Source organism: Protobothrops mucrosquamatus, unplaced genomic scaffold (assembly GCF_001527695.2).
Source record: "Protobothrops mucrosquamatus isolate PMUCROS unplaced genomic scaffold, P.Mucros_1.0 scaffold347, whole genome shotgun sequence".
In the NCBI taxonomy this organism is placed as follows: Eukaryota; Metazoa; Chordata; class Lepidosauria; order Squamata; family Viperidae; genus Protobothrops; species Protobothrops mucrosquamatus.
Window position 1 is genome coordinate 1,433,281 of NW_015386684.1, and position 18,924 is coordinate 1,452,204.

General features: G+C 40.4%; 1 protein-coding gene across 2 annotated transcripts in view; it reads left to right on the forward strand.

Moving 5' to 3' along the window:
• The first annotated feature begins 2,726 nt into the window (after positions 1-2,726).
• The window catches only part of PGM1 (phosphoglucomutase 1), a 32,731-nt gene continuing 16,533 nt past the window's right edge, over positions 2,727-18,924 (forward strand). The window contains exon 1 of one of the 2 annotated variants that reach the window (XM_015815536.1): positions 2,727-3,019. In XM_015815536.1, the coding sequence (XP_015671022.1) occupies positions 2,774-3,019 (246 nt within the window). In that variant the 5' untranslated portion in view covers positions 2,727-2,773. Of the gene's footprint in view, positions 3,020-13,896; positions 14,183-18,924 lie in introns of those variants that run through there. The other variant, XM_015815535.1, reaches the window with a different exon arrangement.

Below are 18,924 nucleotides of genomic sequence, written 5' to 3' on the forward strand. Positions count from 1 at the left end.
TTAGATGAGGGAATTGAAGGGGAACTCATCAAATTTGCAGATGACACCAAACTGACAGGAGTAGCCAACACCCCAGAAGACAAACTCAGGATCCAAAAAGATCTAGACAAACTTGAACAATGGACCCTATCCAACAAAATGAGTTTCAATATGGAGAAAAGCAAAGTTTTACATTTAGGCAGGAAAAATTAAAGGCACAAGTACAGATTGGACGAGACCTGGCTTAAAAACAGTAACTGTGAGAGGGACCTTGGAGTCCTAGTGGACGATCACTTGATTATGAGCCAGCAGTGTGCAGCAGCAACCAAAAAAGCTAATACAATCCTGGGTTGTATAAACAGACATAGAATCAAGATCACGCAAAGTATTAGTACCACTTTATAAAATCCTAGTAAGACCACACCTGGAATACTGCAGCCAATTTTGATCACCATATCATAAAAACAATGTCGAGAGTTTGGAAAAAATTCAGAGAAGAGCAACTAAGATGATCAAAGGCCTGGAGACTAAAACATACGAAGAACGGCTACGGGACTTGGGATTGGCTAGTCTACAGAAAAGAAGAAATAGGGGAGACATGATAGCAGTATCCCAGTATCTGAGGGGCTGCTATAAGGAAGAGTGGGTCACGTTGATCACTAGAGCACCAGAGGAAAGAATGAGAAACAATGGTTGGAAACTCACCAAAGAGAGAAGCAACCTGGAATTAAGGAGAAACTTCCTGACAGTGAGGACAATCAACCAGTGGAACAGCTTGCCTCCAGAAATCGTGGGCACTCCATCACTGGAGATTTTTAAGAAGAGGCTACAAAGTCTTCTGTCTGAGATGGTATAGGTTCTCCTGTTTGAGCAGGGGGCTGGACTAGAAGATCTCCAAGGTCCCTTTCTATTCTATTCTATTCTATTCTATTCTATTCTATTCTACTTTAGGCTGTACGTTTTAGACAGAGAAAGCAGATGGGTAAGTGAGATAGCATCCTTCAAAGCCCAGTTCTGTAATGGTCTGTGAGAATGTCCTTGAGACAGGAGGAAGAGGAGGAGAAGAAGCTGCAGAAATTAGGCTATTTCTAAAACTCTAGACTAGAGCAGGGGTGTCAAACTGCTGGCCCACAAGCCAATTGCATCATGCAGAGGCCGTACCCACCCCAACTCCGGCAATGCAAAAAAAGTTACAATACGTCGCAACACCTCACGTGACACGATGAGTTTGATACCTGTGCTCTAGAGGATCTTCTTTTCTTAGGAAGAGAACTTGCAAGATTGATGTTAGTTTTGCAAGATACTCCAGACAAAAAGCCCCACCCCCAGAAATACTAAGACTATCTTTATTGTAAGGTTAATAGAATCTTGCAAGCCTGACATTACATCTCTCTCCCCTCACCATTACAGTCCAAGAAACTAGGGAAGATGTTTGCCATACCTTCTTCCCTTTTGTGGGTATTGCTTTTAAGTGTCAAGTTGCTGTGTAACAAAACTGCCCTTGTCCACAATCTTATCTTGGAGGAGGGTACCAACCTGGCACATCTTACAGGAATCTGGTCTTGGCCCAGAGGGTGAGGATCCCCTCTCAGAAATGTGCCCGCTGGGTTTCAGGTGTTGGTGCAGCTGAGAGCCCAGGGAAGAGAGGAGAGGTCTGTCTGAATCTGGGTTGAAAGGAACAATTGGGATTACTGCTACTGTATCGCCCCTCCCTTCTGCCCAGTGGCTACCCTGTCTGAGCTACTGAATTCCCTGGCAACAGAATCCTGTAGCTGCTAGTTCTTGGAAATTTCAATTTGCCAACAGTAATGTTGAGTCTGGAGCAGCTCATGAGTTTGTGGCTTCCATGACAACCATGGACCTGTCCCAAGTCATCAATGGCCTGACGCAGGTTAGATCTGGGCTTTGTCTCAGGGTAGCTGAGATGTGATTGACAATGGAGGACATAATCTTTGATCCACTGGTATGTAAAAATCATTCCTAGTTGACTTTTGGATCACTGGGATTACCCTTCCCATGCCGGGAGACATGGTCTGTTGGATCAGACTGTGCCAGGTGTATGATGGATCCAAGGGACTTCTAGCAAAAGTTTGGGGTTTTCCCTGAGGATATAGTGGCAGTTTGGTCAAGGACACAGTCATCTTTGGACATCTTAGGTATCCTTGGACAATGTCAGAATAAGGCATGAAATACTAATTTAATGGCATTGCAGATAAGGACTCCTAAATATATCTCAGTCATGGGCTGAGAGTGAGACAAAGGCACATCCTGAGGCCACACTAGATTTCCTCGAGCCCAATGGGTGGTGGCACAGCTTACAAATTTCTACACACCTTGAGACTGCTGGATGGTGCAAAAATGAGTACAGCTAAGGACAATTTTAGACTGACTTTGTTTTTTTTCTCCACTAGTATCTAACTAGTGTACAGACATGCCATGGAAACTTGGTGTGACCTCAGGATGTGCCTTTGTCTCACTCTCAGCCTATAACTGAGATATACTTAGGAGTCCCTATCTGTACTATCATTAAGTTAGTATTCCATGCCTTATTCTGAGCAGGCTGGCACTAAAGAGAAGAGAAGGATCTGCTTGGGCAGCGCCTGGATACTTTTCTGCAAAGCCAGACGGGTGCTTTATAGGCGTTTTAATCCGGTCGTGGGGAAAGGATCCTCTGCGACTTTAAATTTCAGTGGGAGGAGATGGCTCCTTGGGGGTAAAGCCAGCCCCGCAGCTGCTACGAAAGGTAGAGTCAGTCTGCAGCCAAGCCAGCTCCTCTCCAAGCCGCCCGGCCACCATGGTGAAGATCGTGACCGTCAAGACCACCGCCTACCTCGACCAGAAGCCGGGCACCAGCGGCCTCCGCAAGCGGGTCAAGGTTTTCCAAGGCAATGCCCATTACGCCGAGAACTTCATCCAGAGCATTATCTCCACCATCGAGCCGGCGGAGAGGCAGGCGGCCACGCTGGTGGTGGGGGGCGACGGGAGGTTTTACATGACGGAGGCCATCCAGCTGATCCTCCGCATCGCCGCCGCCAACGGGGTAAGTGTCGCCTTCCCTGCTCCCTCGCCTCGGGTGCCCGCGAGTTTGCATGCCGGTTGTGGGAACGCCGCGTTGTACGTGCCTGGACAGCGGCGGGAGAGCGACTCTTTCCGGTTGCCTCCCCCCCCACCTCCGCTCAATTCCGTTACCGGTGAGCTTGGTTACGGGGCTGGGAGGAAATGCCTTCCGGAGAAGTAGCCAGCGGCGCTAACCGAGGCCCCGGTTTTGGCGGGCGCCCTTCGGCCTCCACCCTTGGATTGGCTTGAAGTCTGCCGGAGGGGGACGCCTTAGGACTTTGAATGGCGTCTGCGAGCTTTGAGACTGGTGGAGATGGGAGTGCAGGCGAAGTGCGCCCGTTTGGGGACATGTTTTAGACCAGTGTTTCTCAACCTTGACAATTTTAAGGCATGTGGACTTCAACTCCCAGAATTCCACAGCCAGCAATGCTGGCTGTGGAATTCTGGGAGTTGAAGTCCACATGCCTTAAAATTGTCAAGGTTGAGAAACACTGTTTTAGACCTTTTCCTAACCGAGAACCTGCTTCGGTTCCTCCCCACAGGCCTCCTTAAACCACGCACCAAGGCTCGGGCCCGTGGCTTGCATCTGTCAGTCCCCGAATAAAGATTACGTTGGGGGAAGTGCACTCGGTTTGCAATGGGCCTTCCTAGTTGGTGCCTCCTAGTTTGTTGGGTTTTTGGTGTTTTTTTTTTGAAAATGTGTATTCGGAGCTGCAAATAACCCTTCGTGAGAGAAATGATCTCTTGCAGAGAATGGAGGCAAGGCTCGAAACGTTAGGGCGATCTGGGATTGTGGCACTGGCGAGATAATTATTTTTACACCCGGGTTCCTTGTCATTTTTGAGGGGGTGACTCTGATGCCACTCACGGCTGGCTAAGCTGTAAAAGGCTCTGTAGTCTTTTGACATTTAAGTTAACCTTTCGGGCATTACAGATACGGTTTCTGCCCTGAGGTACCAGCAGCTCTTAACGCAGTCCTTTAATCTAAAGGTTATCCTTGTTTTAAAATAAATAGGGTTTTCCTAACATGGGGAAATAGGCTTCATCTTGGATTCCTTCCTGATTTAAGAACATTTGGGACAAACTTAGTCTTCGAACTTTTTTGCATGCAGGTGCACAATTCATTGTAATACTTTTGCAAGCACTGGATGGTGCAAAACCCTGTCCTTAAAAAGAGCAAATTTTTAAGCAAGTGTGGATTAAATTCCTCTGATTAAAGATTTATGTGAAGAGTTGCCTATATATTTTAAAACATTTTATTTATTTATAACCTGCCTTTATTATTTATATAAATAATTCTTTCCAATCAGGAACTGCATTAAAACTAGTGGTTCAAAAAAACCTATCCTATTGGTATGATTTTCAGAAGGGCTATTCAGAAGCAGAGTGGAATTGCTGCTCCCTTAAACTTGGTTGTAAGCTACCTATATGCTGCCTTGGTGAGATGGGCAGCATATAAATTTAAAAAAATAATCTAGTGCTTACCAGATCTTTTTTTCAAGACCTGTCTCACTTAAAAACACACCCTTTGGGGGGATTTATTATAGTGAATTACAACATGTGTGAAAGATACCAGCTTGAAAACAAAAACAGAAAGATAGACACACCTTTACTGCGGCAGGGGATTAAATTGGTGGAATTCTGGTATATGTCAATCTTCTTGCAGCCCTTTTCCCCATCATTTGTCAGAGTTTCTCAGCTTTTTTTCAGATCCAGAAAGGAAACTCTTAGGATCCTGATGCAATGGTAGCCAACTTTTTACATCTAGTGGGCACATCTGGAAATCTTATGTTATGAATTTTTGATCATAGGACCATGGGGATGCTACGATGGTCATAACTGTCAGGACTAGTTTTTTAGTGCTGTTGCTTGAGAAATATGCATGTGCCAAGTCACTCCTAGACCCAATTCACCTCACAGTGTGATTGTTGTGGGGAAAACAGGAGGAGGAAGGTATGTTGGATATGTTTACCACCTTGAGTTATTTGTAAAAATGAAAAAAGTGGGATATAAATAAATGTATTTATTTCCAACATACCTTCCTCCTCCTGTTTTTCCCACAATAACCACCCTGTGAGGTAAGTTGAGCTGAGAGAAAGTGACTTTGCATGTGCATATTTTTCAAGCAATGGCACTGAAAAAAACGTGTGGGTGGATTCATCTAAAATTTGCTTATGATACATAGAGCTAAAATGATCCATAAAACAATGCAAACATCAAAAGAAAGGCAGTTGCTTTCCTAACTAAAATATTCCTGTGAAATGTTTTAGGAAGAGGATTTACTTTACTAGTTTCCTGAAAGAAGAAAGGGTAGAGGGCAGCCTTGCCTCAAGGAACATATTATTCCCAAGTGAGATTCCTCAAGGATGTCATACTCTGTGTTCCAATTACCCAGTCTCTATGGGGTAAGCTCAATCTATCCCTGCTAGATTCGGTAGGATGAGCATACTTTACCTGGATAAAATAGAGGGTAAGAAGAACCCAAGCTATAGATCAGTGATGGCGAACCTTTTAGAGACCAAGTGCCCAAACTGCAACCCAAAACCCACTTATTTATCGCCGGGTGCCAGGTGGGCATGGCCCGCTGGGTGGGCGTGGCTGTGGTGGTCATGGTAGACTGGGTGGGTATGGCCAAGGTAGGTGTGCTCACCTTGATGTTGCTCGTGGAGAGGGACATCTGTGAGGGTTGGGGGAGATCCAGGGGGTCTCTGGCAGATGGGGCAGTGGGCAGGAGGCTCGTCCTGCGGGGTGAGGCGAGGCAGGGCGGGGGTGCCATTGTCGCAGGGCAAGGCGAGGCAGGGGCCGGGGCGGCTGCTGCCTGACACCATCGGCCCCCGCACACAGAGGCCAGCGAGCGCATGGGGGTCGACAGTGTCCGTCAGCAGCCACAGCCTATCGGCCCCTCGACCGGCGCACTCTGGGGCTCCACAGCCCACCGCCAGCAGTTCAGAGAAGCCGCCTCTGAGCTGGCCGGCCTGCCGACAGGTAAGGAGGCGATGCAGTGGGTCGTGCCCGGGAAAAGGAGAGCATGCGAGGCCAGGAGGGATGGGAAAGGTGGAGGGAAACCAGCCATGCTGGGATACATCCGGCCACGTGGGACCTCGGCAAGTTAGTGGGCGGCTGGTTGAAGAGGGACGGTTGCCATCTCTGGGGCATGGTGCGTGTGCCCACAGGGAGGGCTCTGAGTGCCGCCTCTGGCACGCGTGCCATAGGTTCGCCACCACTGCTATAGATTATCACTAGCATCTTGAATTGGGCTTAGCAGTCAAATGGCAATCAATGCAATCCCTGCAAAAAAAAAAATATTAGGTCAACTGGCACAATTCAGCAAGTGGACAACCAAACAGCCACATTCTATGTGAGCTGCAGCTTTTAACTTTTCTTTGAGGGCAGGGCCCCATTAAGGAAGCTACAGTCGTCTGAGAGATGCCAAGATGGTGCACTTTAGATAATGGGATGAGGGGCATATCATTTTAATAAATAAATGAATCACTATCTTTCATGATTCATTATTCAGGAAGGGGCACAATAACTAACCTGTCAAAAGTGGACAAAGGTTCTCCTGACTATGACTTCCATCTTCAGTTCTAGCAGGAGCCATGAATCTAAGAAAAATCCCAGGTTGCGTACCAGATCTTTCAGGAAAGCGCATCCCTATCTACAACAACAAATATAATTATGCAACAATGCCCATCTTGTTTTTTAACAATTTAGTTTTGTATTGCTGGAATTATCTCACCCATTCAGTCCCTCACAATTTCCAAGTACCAAATCAGGACATAATTATCTATCATATTTATATAACATCCATCTGACAGAAACATAACTCTGGGTAGCATACAATAAAACCATAAAAGAGAATAATTACAAAAAATATTCTAAAATTAAAACATAACAATTTTAAAAAACCTAAAAATGGAAGGGAGAGCATAGATGTTCCATACAATGTAGCCATCTCATTAAAAACTCATTTTCATGAAACCTCAAGCCTTTAGACATAACCAAGTTTATCAGACTTCCAGAATGACATCAAAAAAGGAATCAGTCTTAAGGGGGGCGTTGGCAGTGGCAGTTAATGTTCCTTAGGTTGGGCTCCATGGCAGAAAAGGCTCATATCTTGGGTTTTGCCAAACATAATTCCTTAGATGGGACCTGGAGTATGCTTCTTCTGATGGACCTGATTGGACAGATGGAAGTAATTGGGAAAATGTGATCTCTCAAATAACCTGACCTCATCATTTCCTGTTTGGCTTGAGATGTTAAGTTGGATTGATTGATTTATAAAAGTTATAGCCCACCCATCTTATCTCAAGGTAACTCTGGGCAGCTTACAATCATAAAATATCATCAGCATATTGAAGATGTCTAACCCCAATCTAATGGATGACTCCTCCATTGATATGGGAGAGTGGGCCAAGTCCTGGGCACCCCACATTGGGTGACCCAAGGACTAAGTTTCTCTTTTCCTTTTATAGAGATAGGAACTATCCAGTCAACAAGGAGGGAAGCAACTATAGAATAGTGCCTCCAATCCCCAATCCTTGATAACCAATTATGCCTGTCTTTCAGCAGGTCAGTCTGTTGAAAGCAAGATCCCATCTCCTCAGCATGAGATGTACCCCTTTTGTTCATATACTGCTGGTGTACAATATGAGGGTGCTTTAATTGACAAGCATCAGAAGAGTTTGCAGATCCCCATGATGCCTAGTGAAAATTCATTTTAAACTAATACAATTTCCTTAGTATAAAAATGAAATGCATCTCTACTGTTTTATAACTAATATCTTCAAGGTTATAGAAGAAATGTTCCCTTTCTTTTAAGATAAACTAAGAATTTTTCCCCTACAAAAGAGACCTTACGGAATAAGAGCTGTTGAATAAGACTATTTCACTGAAAGTTAAGAGAGATTCTTTGGAAGAAGAGATGAATAGTACAATATTATCCTAGTTTTCAAATCACAGCTAAGAGGTGGTACAAACCCCTCTTGCCTGCAGAGAGCATGCAAATGGGCAATGCTCACAATTAGTTAACTAGAAAGGCTGGTTTGTCCTGAATCTGGAAACATACTCAGAAGATCATAATAAAAGGGACATTTCCAGCAGAGTAAGTAGCGGTCCAAGAGTAGCAGTCACTCTGCATGCCAAGAAGGAATTATTGAATACAAATCTAGGTCATGTTCAAGTCCCCAGCTGCTGCTTCTTTTGTTGTAGCTTTTGGGGTGGGGAGGAGTTGGCTAGGAATATAGAAGGACTGACTCCTCAGTATGTATAGGTAGGATTTTCTGTACTTTTCTGAAACTGCCACAGGAAAAAAAGTTCCTCTTTCCTATATTCCAAATTTCTTTTTTTTATGGTACAGAGAGACCTGCTTCACATACCATAATTGTTGAAAGCTAAGATCAGATTTCTCTGTCCCACCTAAAATAGCAGGTTTATATGCTCATGATTTCATCTGCAATTGGTTCCCCAAATTCATACTGGAGATCAACCTTCCATGATCTCTAGATGAAGCCCAGGTACCTGACTGTTAATTGAAAATTTGAAAATAGTGAATTGAGGCACAGCATGCCTTGATTCTGCTGAGACTAAATTTGAGGGGTTTTTTTTACCCCTAGTGGGATAAAACATAATATGTTTCTGCAGCAAAAAGTCTGGATACAAGTAGTCCTCAACGTACGACCATAATTGTGAGCAGAATGACTTAGCACTTAGACTTATATACCGCTTCACAGTGCTTTACAGCCCTCTCTAAGCTGTTTACAGAGTCAGCATATTGCCCCTAACAATCTGGGTCCTCATTTTACCGACCTTGGAAGGATGGAGCCCGGTGAGACTCGCACTGCCAAACTGCTGTCAGTCGGCAGTCAGCAAACGTAGCCTGCAGTTCTACATTCTAACCACTGCGCCACCAGTCTGTCACTAAGCAAAGTGGTTGATAAGTAAGTTGCACCTAATTTACAATGTTTTTGCAATGGTCATTAAGCAAATCACTGTGGTTAAGTGAATTGTGTGGTCGTTAAGCACATCTGGCTTCCTTCGGATTTGATTGTTGGAAGGTGGCTGGGGAGGTCACAAATAGTGATCACGTGATTCCAGGATTCTGCAACCATTGTAAATACATATTGGTTGCCCACGTTTTGATCACATGACCACAGGGATGCTGTAAGTACAAGGACCAGCCATAAGTCACATTTTTCATCACAGTTGTAACTTTGAAAGGTTGCTAAACAAATAGTTGTAATCCAAGGTCTACTTGGATTTCTTCTGCATAAAAAAATTAACTTGGCTTCTATTTTTCATAGCAAAAAGGTGCTAATGCTGTGGAATTATCTGAGAAATTGCTTTTCATTTTTGTATTCCCTGGAACTAACCATCCACAAGAGCTTCATACCACTGTGTGTGTGGCCTTTTTGGCATGAAAAAAAGAGAAAAGTCCAAGAATCTTAGCAACCACGTATTTGTACAAATAAATAATACCAAAGAGCCCCTAAATAGACAAGCAACAAATTTGGAGAAATCTTCCGGAACAAAAGTAATGAAGTAGGTTGGATTTACTCTGATCTGCACACCCCTGCCTGAGAATAAATCCTATAGAAATCGGTGGGAAATTTGAGATTCAATAGGCTCAGATTGTGCCTTCTTTCTCTGTCTCCACAAGCAAGCTAAATAGCCACAGGAAGATAATGTAGGTGCTTTTAAGTCTCAAAAGGAGGGATACTTCAATTATGTTGAGGCGCTGTAATGGGGAAAGGGAGTGGCCTTAAAAGGGACAGCAAGAAAAGGCACTCACTATCAAGACAATAGTCATATAAAAGAAACCTGAGTCTGGGATGGAAGTGTAACCCGAGGAAACATCTCAGGGAAGACCCTTCCTTGTTTGTACAGAGACAAAGAGAGAGAAGAGGAAAGCACATTCAGACTTGCAAAATTCATGTCAGTCCTTCATGAAAGATCACACTGGGAAATCAAAGTCATGCAGGCTAATATTTTTATTACTGTATTAAAAATACAGTAACAGAATTTTCTCTAAGATATTTTCGCAGGCATAGTTCTGCCCAGACTCAGGTTTCTTTTATCTGATCTCTGTCTTAGTGGTAGCTGTTGTTCTTGTCCCTCAAGTCCATTCTCTCTTCCCACAACATGCATAAAATAAATTGTTCCTTTTTAATGGTTTTCACCATCCTAGTACGCGGCTAATTTTTCATAAGAAATGCTGGACAGGAAAGAGGAATTGCAGGCTAAATAACTAGCTCGGCAGGATTTCTAAAGTGTGGGAAGCTGTAAAATCCAGTAAACTACCTCCTAACATTGCTAGGATTGAACTGGGATTCTGAGATAACAGGCCCTAATGCTTTTGTAAGTACTTCAGGGCTTTCTAACATCTTAGCATAGATTTTGACCTATTGAGGCTAGCATCTGAAACATCTTCTATAATTAGTTGCTATGATCTTTACAATCCATGGAGAATGTTCTTGCATTTGCTTAGCGTCTTTCTTTGAGATGTTCTTGTAATTCATGTTTTAAATACTGATAATATCATTGCTGGAGCACAAAAGGTTTATAACCAGCTATAGTAAGAGAGGTCCTTGCATAACCTCCAGGAGAACATACAGCCTGTTTAAAGCTAGCAGCAATATATAATTTGCGAGTAGAGAGTAGCTTTAACCTGTAAATTGAGCTGCTCTGCATTTTTATAGGAGGAATTATTATATTGTCTGCAACAGATGCTAATTGAAAAATAATTACTGATTAACCAGTACCTCCATTTTGATAACCCATTACACGTTGTGCTAAGTCATGTTTATGTAATCATATTTTGTGGAGTAATATTAAGCTATAAACCATGGTTTTCAAAATTCAGTGGCTAGATCTTACTAAACTGAATTAGGTACAAATCCTATCATGATCAGGGAACCTAGCTAATGGCTTACCATCAGAGATAGATGGCTATTATATGAATTACTGTAAACTCTTGTTAGACGCATGCAATTTAGGATACAAGCTTAAATATTCTTTATTTAAGATGGAGCTAGTAGTACAAATGAATATTACTCATGAGAGTTATATATGTTTTGCTAAACCATATATGGCAGTATCACAAATCAGGAGGATAGAGAGGGCTAAATGCTTTGTACATAAGTATTTGAAGAAAATACTAAGTCCAATCATTCATTTCTGTAGTCTAGTAACTAGTTCATGAGTTAGTGAAGACAAACAAGAATCCAACTGAGGTTTCTGTTCCAGATTTTTTTTTTTTTCTTACTGAATTTTAAGCATATCAGAGTTCCTTGGAAACCAACTTTTTAGTTGCCAAGCTTTATTTAGTTGGACAACATCAAGGAAATATATCAATTACAGATTTATATAAGATATTTTACTAAAGGTAATATGAGATGTATGAATCCATAACAAGAATTTCCAATCCTCATTTACAATGAATTATTTAAGATCATGGCTTGATGAACTGAAGTGCTTGTCCCCATGTTTTTTGTTACTTTATCCTGCCTTTATTATTTTTATAAATAACTTAAGTACTCCTCCTCCTATTGCCTTTTAAGATGAAATAAACTGTCAATGGATTTATCTTCTCTCTTTTTATTGTTCTCTACTATCCCACTCAATGTCACATATTGCAGGTCATTTTTAGGATAAAAGTTTTTTGGGGGCTGTTCTTATAAGGAACTCAGATTAGCATTTCTTTTGTTTCAATTTCACAAGAATCTGGTGAAATTGGACAAGGAGATGCTTTCCCAAGGTCGTGCAGTGAATAACAGGATACAATAAGAATATGAATGCAAATTCTCCAATGACCCATGTTGCCTTCAAATTGTTATTGAAAAAACTCATCACTGTAGTGAAAAAATAGGAGTTTCAATCCCACACAATGATCTTAAATGTCTAAATGTCTGCAGTGCAGTCTGTTGTCTGGCTAATGTAATGTAAATTAATAGTTACTGCAGACTGTAACTATAGGATATTAGTTAACTTTGAGTAATTAAGTTGCTGTAAATTATTCACCAATGTACAGTCCTTACTGGTCAAAACTCTCTGAATTTTATGATTACATTGTACACCACAAGGGGGCAGCTTCTACCTGTGAATTTAGCCTGCATGTATCCTAGAATTTTCAATAATATCTTTTAAAACAAATATTGTTTCTCTTTTGTGTCCTCAATTATTTTCCATGCTATATACTGTATACACCAGCCAGCTTTGAGAGAAAGGTTAACAAAGTGCATAATATTCAGAATGATGTACTTTGAATACTCTTAGTAATCAGATTGCATGTATCAAGAAGAAAAAAGGTGATATAATCCACATATATAAAAAGTATAAATCTGTAGCAGTAGCAAAAAAAAAAAAAAAAAAAAGACCAGATTTTGCTTTGCAACATAAGGATTTATTTCCAACAGAAAGGCTATTTATCAGCTATATTAATTTAGGAGTTTTTATACATTTGTTCTCTTTCTCTGCAAAGGATCAAAGAATCTTTAACTATCCAGTCCGTTACACACTAGTTGCATGCTTGGACAGCCATCATGGCAGGAAATAACTTTATGGAAGCTTTTGCAAACAATCACATTTATAGCAGGACAGGATGTGCAATGTTTGCCAAACTGAGGGCAACAGTCAACATTTAGTAGACATGGGGCAGAAAATACTCCCCAAACAACTAATCAGAAGGTAATAATTTAATTGATTTAGATCAGTTAAAATTAATTATTTTTATTATGATGACAATCTATGTATTTAATAATTTTCCCCTTCTGTTACATTAAAAATTTTAATTCAGCATCATTATTTAAAGCAGATTTAGGAGCCAAATTTGAATCTCTGGAGAAATGCAAGCCGTCTAGGAAAGTAAATTCCAAGAACTTATATTTATCTTAATTCCTCATGAAAAGTGGTCAGATAATTTTCAAGTATTTCCAAAGAATAAAAAAAATGTACGCATTCAAGTTAAGAAATCTGCATTAGTAATATATATGGTAAACATGTAAATTTCTTTTTATTAAAATTTTATATAAAGTGTTTTTACTTAATATGAACTTGAAACAGGGTAAAATCACGTATCAAGCTGTGCTTTATACGTGAGAATAAAGAAATTAAGAAAAATGTTGACAGTTGCTAGATAATTCTTTTGATTGTCTCATTAATATTATGGATGACATTATATGCTTTTGGCCCTATAGAACCTCTGGTTATTAGAATAACAGGTGGATAAAGAAACTGTAAGTAACTGAGAAGTCCTGACTTCCATTTTAAGAGTGACCTTTAAAGTCTCCACAAAATAACTTTAGCACTTGACTAGCGCTCTCCATTCAAGACCTACCTTTATGACGTTCGTGTCTGGATGAAGACTATGTGAAAATGGAAGCCACAATTGAAACCAGGCAGTCATTTATTAATCTTGCCTACCTAAATCAATTTAGCTTTACCTTAGTTGGATTTCACAGCTGGAGACAATTCATCAGTACTTCTGACTGAAGAGCAGACCTCTAAGACTCTTGTATACCCTTCTCGGATAAAAAGAAGAATACCAGGCAGAATTTACGGCTGTCAGATCTTGTTTGTGATGTTATAGGAGACCCAAAATTGTGACACCACAGCAAACAAAAGACTTTCACCATTTTCCAGAACATCCGTTTTCCTGGGGGGATCTCTGTGTGAAATTTGTATGTATTTTCTCTGACAGTGATCCTTCAGAGCAAGTGCAAGAAAGCTCTTCAATTACAGAAACCACATTTGGCTGAAGGTTCAAGGAGCTATTTTAGGATATAGAACTACTTCACTGAACCTCTATTTCATATTATTGGTATCTAAGCTGATCGTAAATCTTCATCGTTAATAATTCCTTATTTTTAATGCATTTATATCAAAAAGGATCATGGAAGGCAACCCACTACCAATATTGACTTTGCCAACAGCACCTTATAATGATCAGAAACCAGGGACTAGTGGCTTACGGAAGAAGACATTCATTTTTCAGACCAAGCTAAACTACCTGCACAATTTTATTCAGAGTATATTCTTTTCCATAGACCTAAGAGATCGACAAGGATCTACCATGGTGGTTGGAGGAGATGGGAGATATTTTAATAAGATTGCAATAAAACTGATAGCTCAGATGGCTGCTGCCAACGGGGTTGGTATATCATAAATATTATATCACTAATGCTTCATATGTGATTGGCTCATTTAAGTGCATGTCTATAATTTTTTTGTAAATGTGCCAATATATATTTTTACCAGGATGATTATGAGGAGCTGAGGAAAGTTAGTGCTGAAAATATTGATCCTTATTCCATGGTTTGGTTTGAACAGTAGATGGAAATTGTTGCAGATAAAAAAATATTTTGGCTATTTGTTTCTTTGTTATCTATTGCAAATGACTGATTACTATGTGAATTTAATAATAGACTCAAAGTTTGTGCTTAAATTAGGAAGTATATGACCGTGTGTGCATTTTTTCCTGCTATAGTTAGAATAGCCAAAATTCTCACTGTACATCTGAGCCGCACAGTAGATGATGTGACAAAGTTAAGTTTCTCAATGAGCATAAATAGTTTTGTCATGAGAAATATTGGTGTGCTTGAAAACCATAATATTGAGTACATTATCTGGTAAGCTTCAGGTGTGACAAAATTCCCTTAGAGTTCTGCTTAAATGTAAAGTAATAATTTTTATCTTTGCTGTCCCTGGGAAATTTTAAAAAATAATGTTAAAAATTGCATTTGATCCTCGCGAATGCCAATTTTGTGCCAAATGTGAATATTGTTAATTTGGAAGGGAAATCAGTCATACTTTGGAAATGGAATTATTTTATGTAAACGTTTGTTTGGTTCTGCTTAAATTAGTTCAACAGCAAATTTGGGTGGAAGGCATCTATAGTTTGGCTGGCTTGTAGAAGACAATGGCCAAATGCAAACATATAAAACAATTTAACTGTAATTAAGTCATTGAAGGCTTTTAAAGTTCTTATAGTTTCAAACTGAACCAGAAGTTTTCTGTAGTTCAGTGGTGGTGAACCTATGGCACGGGTGCCAGAGGCGGCACTCGGAGCTCTCTCTGTGGGCACACGTGCCATTGCCCCAGCCTTGTCTCCGCCCGCAACCCCCTCACCAGCAACCCCCCGGGAGGAGAGTGGCCCCCAAGTGTGGCCCACGCAGAGCAGCGCAGCCAAGAACATGGCAGCCAGGCAGCATAGACAAGACTCTGCCCTCACGCCCCAACACGCACAGTTGATGCTGCGGGGTGCGGGCAGAGGGCGTCGCTGCCATGGCGCTGCTGGGATGCCTGGGCGATCTGCGGCGGGCCCTGGAGGCGGTGAGTGGCCCTGCGGGCAGGCAGGTGGGATGGAGTGGGGGCAGGGCAGGGGGTAGGGCAGGGGTGGGGCCAGTTTTTGGGCACTCGGTCTCTAAAAGGTTCGCCATCACTGCTGTAGTTCATTTTCAACATGCCAGACTACTGTAATGTGATATCTAAAAGGTTTCTCTCAAATGGGGAAATTTAAAAAATCAAAAGAATGCACTAGCCTTCATAATCTGATGCCCTTCAGGTAAATTGGTCATACTCTCTATCATGTGGAATGATGTTCTCTTTGTGCTTCACCAAAGCTTAATTCTGATATATTTTGGGCATTTTTAAACAATGCACCTTTTTATGTTGGCTTCCTTTATGTAATATTAGTTTTTTTTTAAATACAGATACTTTTTTATTCTATAGTATGATTAGTGTAAACTTTTAGGATTGTCTTTGGCAAGAAGTGGCACTTCAGATAACAAGAACAAATTCCATCCATATCGGTTACAGATTTCCACAAGAGGTCTTCCTAAGCCCCAGAGAAAGGTTTGTTACTTTGTGTCAACTAATTTCTTACCTTCCTGAATCAGAAAGAGGGTCTCATATTTTATAGTACTTTAAACCAGAGTGCCCCAAAATTTAGCATAAGGTATGTAGCCCTCCTTTTCTCTGCCAAAACAAGGAAGAGAGAAGAAAAAGGATTTGGTGATGAAAGATGTTAAAGCAACCACCACTGGATAGCTTTTAAGCCAGTTCAAACATGTGGATCCCAAGTATATTATCAATTTAGGAATATTAGAGCTCTTATCTCATTAGACAAACTGTTTATCAAATTCAGCATCCCATTTTTCAAAGTAGCTTATTGGAACTTTAGGAAGTATTTAGGACATGAAGACAATAGCCATTTTTGGAGATGCTCTTGATAGCTTTATAAGTGCTTTATAAGTGAGTTATTCCGTCCTTACAATATGGATACCCGGATTGTGAATGTCCCACTTCATGTTAGGTATGACTGTCATAGCAATAAGGCAGATTTCTAATAGAGGTATAATGTCTTCTGATCACAAGGCTGCTAATTCAAAGGGAGAAGTACTGTTAATTTCTATAACTTTCTATGGCCGTATAGGCTACCAATCCAATGCAAAAATCATGGAAAGAATAACAGTGAGGCTGAATGCTAAATAATGAATGGACGCATCTATATTTCAGATGTTTTAAAATGACAACCTAAAGCTGCTCAACAGGGAAGAGTTTTAGCCTTGCACATTATTCTGTAAATGATCGGTTGGGTGTGGAAGCTCTGCTTTAGGAGGATCTGCATATAGCCAGTTACTCTGCGTCATTTCATTCTTCCTACTACATAAAGCTCATGTGGAGTTGGCAGTATAGGAATCCTGTAAATAAATATAAAATGGATTTGATGTCTTATTTATATCTGGAGCCCAAGGCACCATACATAGCGATCCCTCCTAATTTTCTGCACCAGAACTGTCTAGAATGGGCTGAGAGAGAATGATTGGCCCAAAGGCATTCAGTGACCTTCCATGGTTGAAGGTGGACTAGAAATTGTGTCTCCCTGCTCCTAGTCCAACACCTTAAGTGCAGTGGGTATTGATAGACATGGTTTAGGAGTAAATTCTACATTGGATTGTATTTTATTCCCTGTTCTTGAAAATAACATGCTGTTGTTTGGTTCAGGCCTGCTGTTAATCTGTATCTTTTCTGACCAGTGGTCTGACTCGCTGGCTGGGTTTATATAATGTACTAAACTATGGTGAGCTCAAGCATTTGTTGAATAAGCTGCCTTGAGTTGGTTTGATGCAGCAGCCCCTCTTGGAGGTAATAAGCTAGAATGGCTGCATTACATATTTCACTAAACCTTAAGGGAAGGTCCACATTATTATGGCTTTAATGTGTCAACCTGGGCAACGTAAGCCAGCTTCCTAGGTTCTTACCCAAAGGAACAGTCAGCTTCAAAGTGCTTCTCCTCTGAAGTAGCTGAATTAAAACCAATTCCCAGGTTTGTTTCAGGAAATCCTGATCATGTGAAATTACTACAGGACCATTCCCCTATAGGACCTTTCCCCTATTTTAGTTATTTACATTACTATATCATGCGTGGGAGAAGTGGTGGATGGGCTCAGTCATAATCATCCTATGTATACAGGTAATCCTTGACTTACAACAGTTCATTTAGTAACTGTTCAAAGTTACAACAGCACTGAAAAAAGTGACTTTTGACCCTTTGCCACACTTAGAACTATTTCAACATCCCCATGGTCACGTGATCAAAATTCAGATGTTTGGCAACTGACTCATATTTATGATGGTTACAGTGCCCTGGGGTCATGTAATCCTCTTTTGCAACATTCTGACAAGCAAAGTCCATTGGGAAGCTAGATTCACTTAACACTTGTGTTACTAACTTAACACTTGCAGTGATTCGCTTAATATCTATGGCAAGAAAAGTCGTAAAATAGAGCAAAACTCATTTAACTAATGTCTTACTTAGCAACAGAAATTTGGGGCTCAGCTGTGTTCGTACGTTAAGGACTACCTGTAGTTGATTTCCATTTGAATGGATTCCATATTCATTTTTGATCTGGATAGTATTGTGACTCACACTTCTGCCAGTGCTGTTATTTTGTGAGCTTTAATTTATTGGGTACCCAATAAATTGCTATTTCACTTTAGATATTTCATGCATTGATCAATCTGAAGAGGTAGATCTTGACCAATGAATGTACAAGACATCATACATTTTTTAATTTATTTGGTGCAGACATTACAAAGGATTTTTGTTTTTGTTTTGTTTTTGTTCCACAAAAATTGAGCTAGCTTTGTTTTAAGATTTTTTTTAACCCAATTGGCACCTGGATCAGTCATCCATAGTTAGATTTAATTAAAATCTATTGATATTGTGCCCTTCTTGGGAGATGGTTGCATCCAAATGCATCTTTTGTTGGAAAGCTCTTAAAGTTAAATTGGGTAAACATATTACTTGAACATCAGTTCTATCAATATATGGGAGACGCAGCAAATGGAATATGTAATTTTAAGAAGGATGAGTCCTATTTTCCAAATAAGATAATATTATCTCTATATTAGTTTTTTCTTGCCAACTCATTAGTTTATATATTGAACGTTGTTGTTCTAAGAATATATGGATTTATATTGTCAGAAGTGATAAACAGTTAAATAATTATATGCCTTTATTAATTTCTGACTTTAATTAAAATAGAACTTAATACGATAGAATTCCCTTAGTTTGCATGCCTACACAGGGAAATCTATAATTAGAGTTACAATTATAGCAAGGTCCAGGGGCTGCTGAAGCCATATTTAGAATGTTGATCTACAGTTCCGGTTCCTTCCTGTCTAATAGATCTTCTTCTGAAGAAGAAAGCATTTAAGGCAGCTAACTCAATTGGGAATCTGATCTTTACCTTTTAAGGTTCCAATAAACTGTGTTTCTACTGAAAGGAAAAATGATATGTGTACCATGACAAGTAATTTGCCAAAAATTTAGAAAGTACTACATAATTCTGGATGGGGAAAAAATCCATCTCATTTAATCAGTAGATC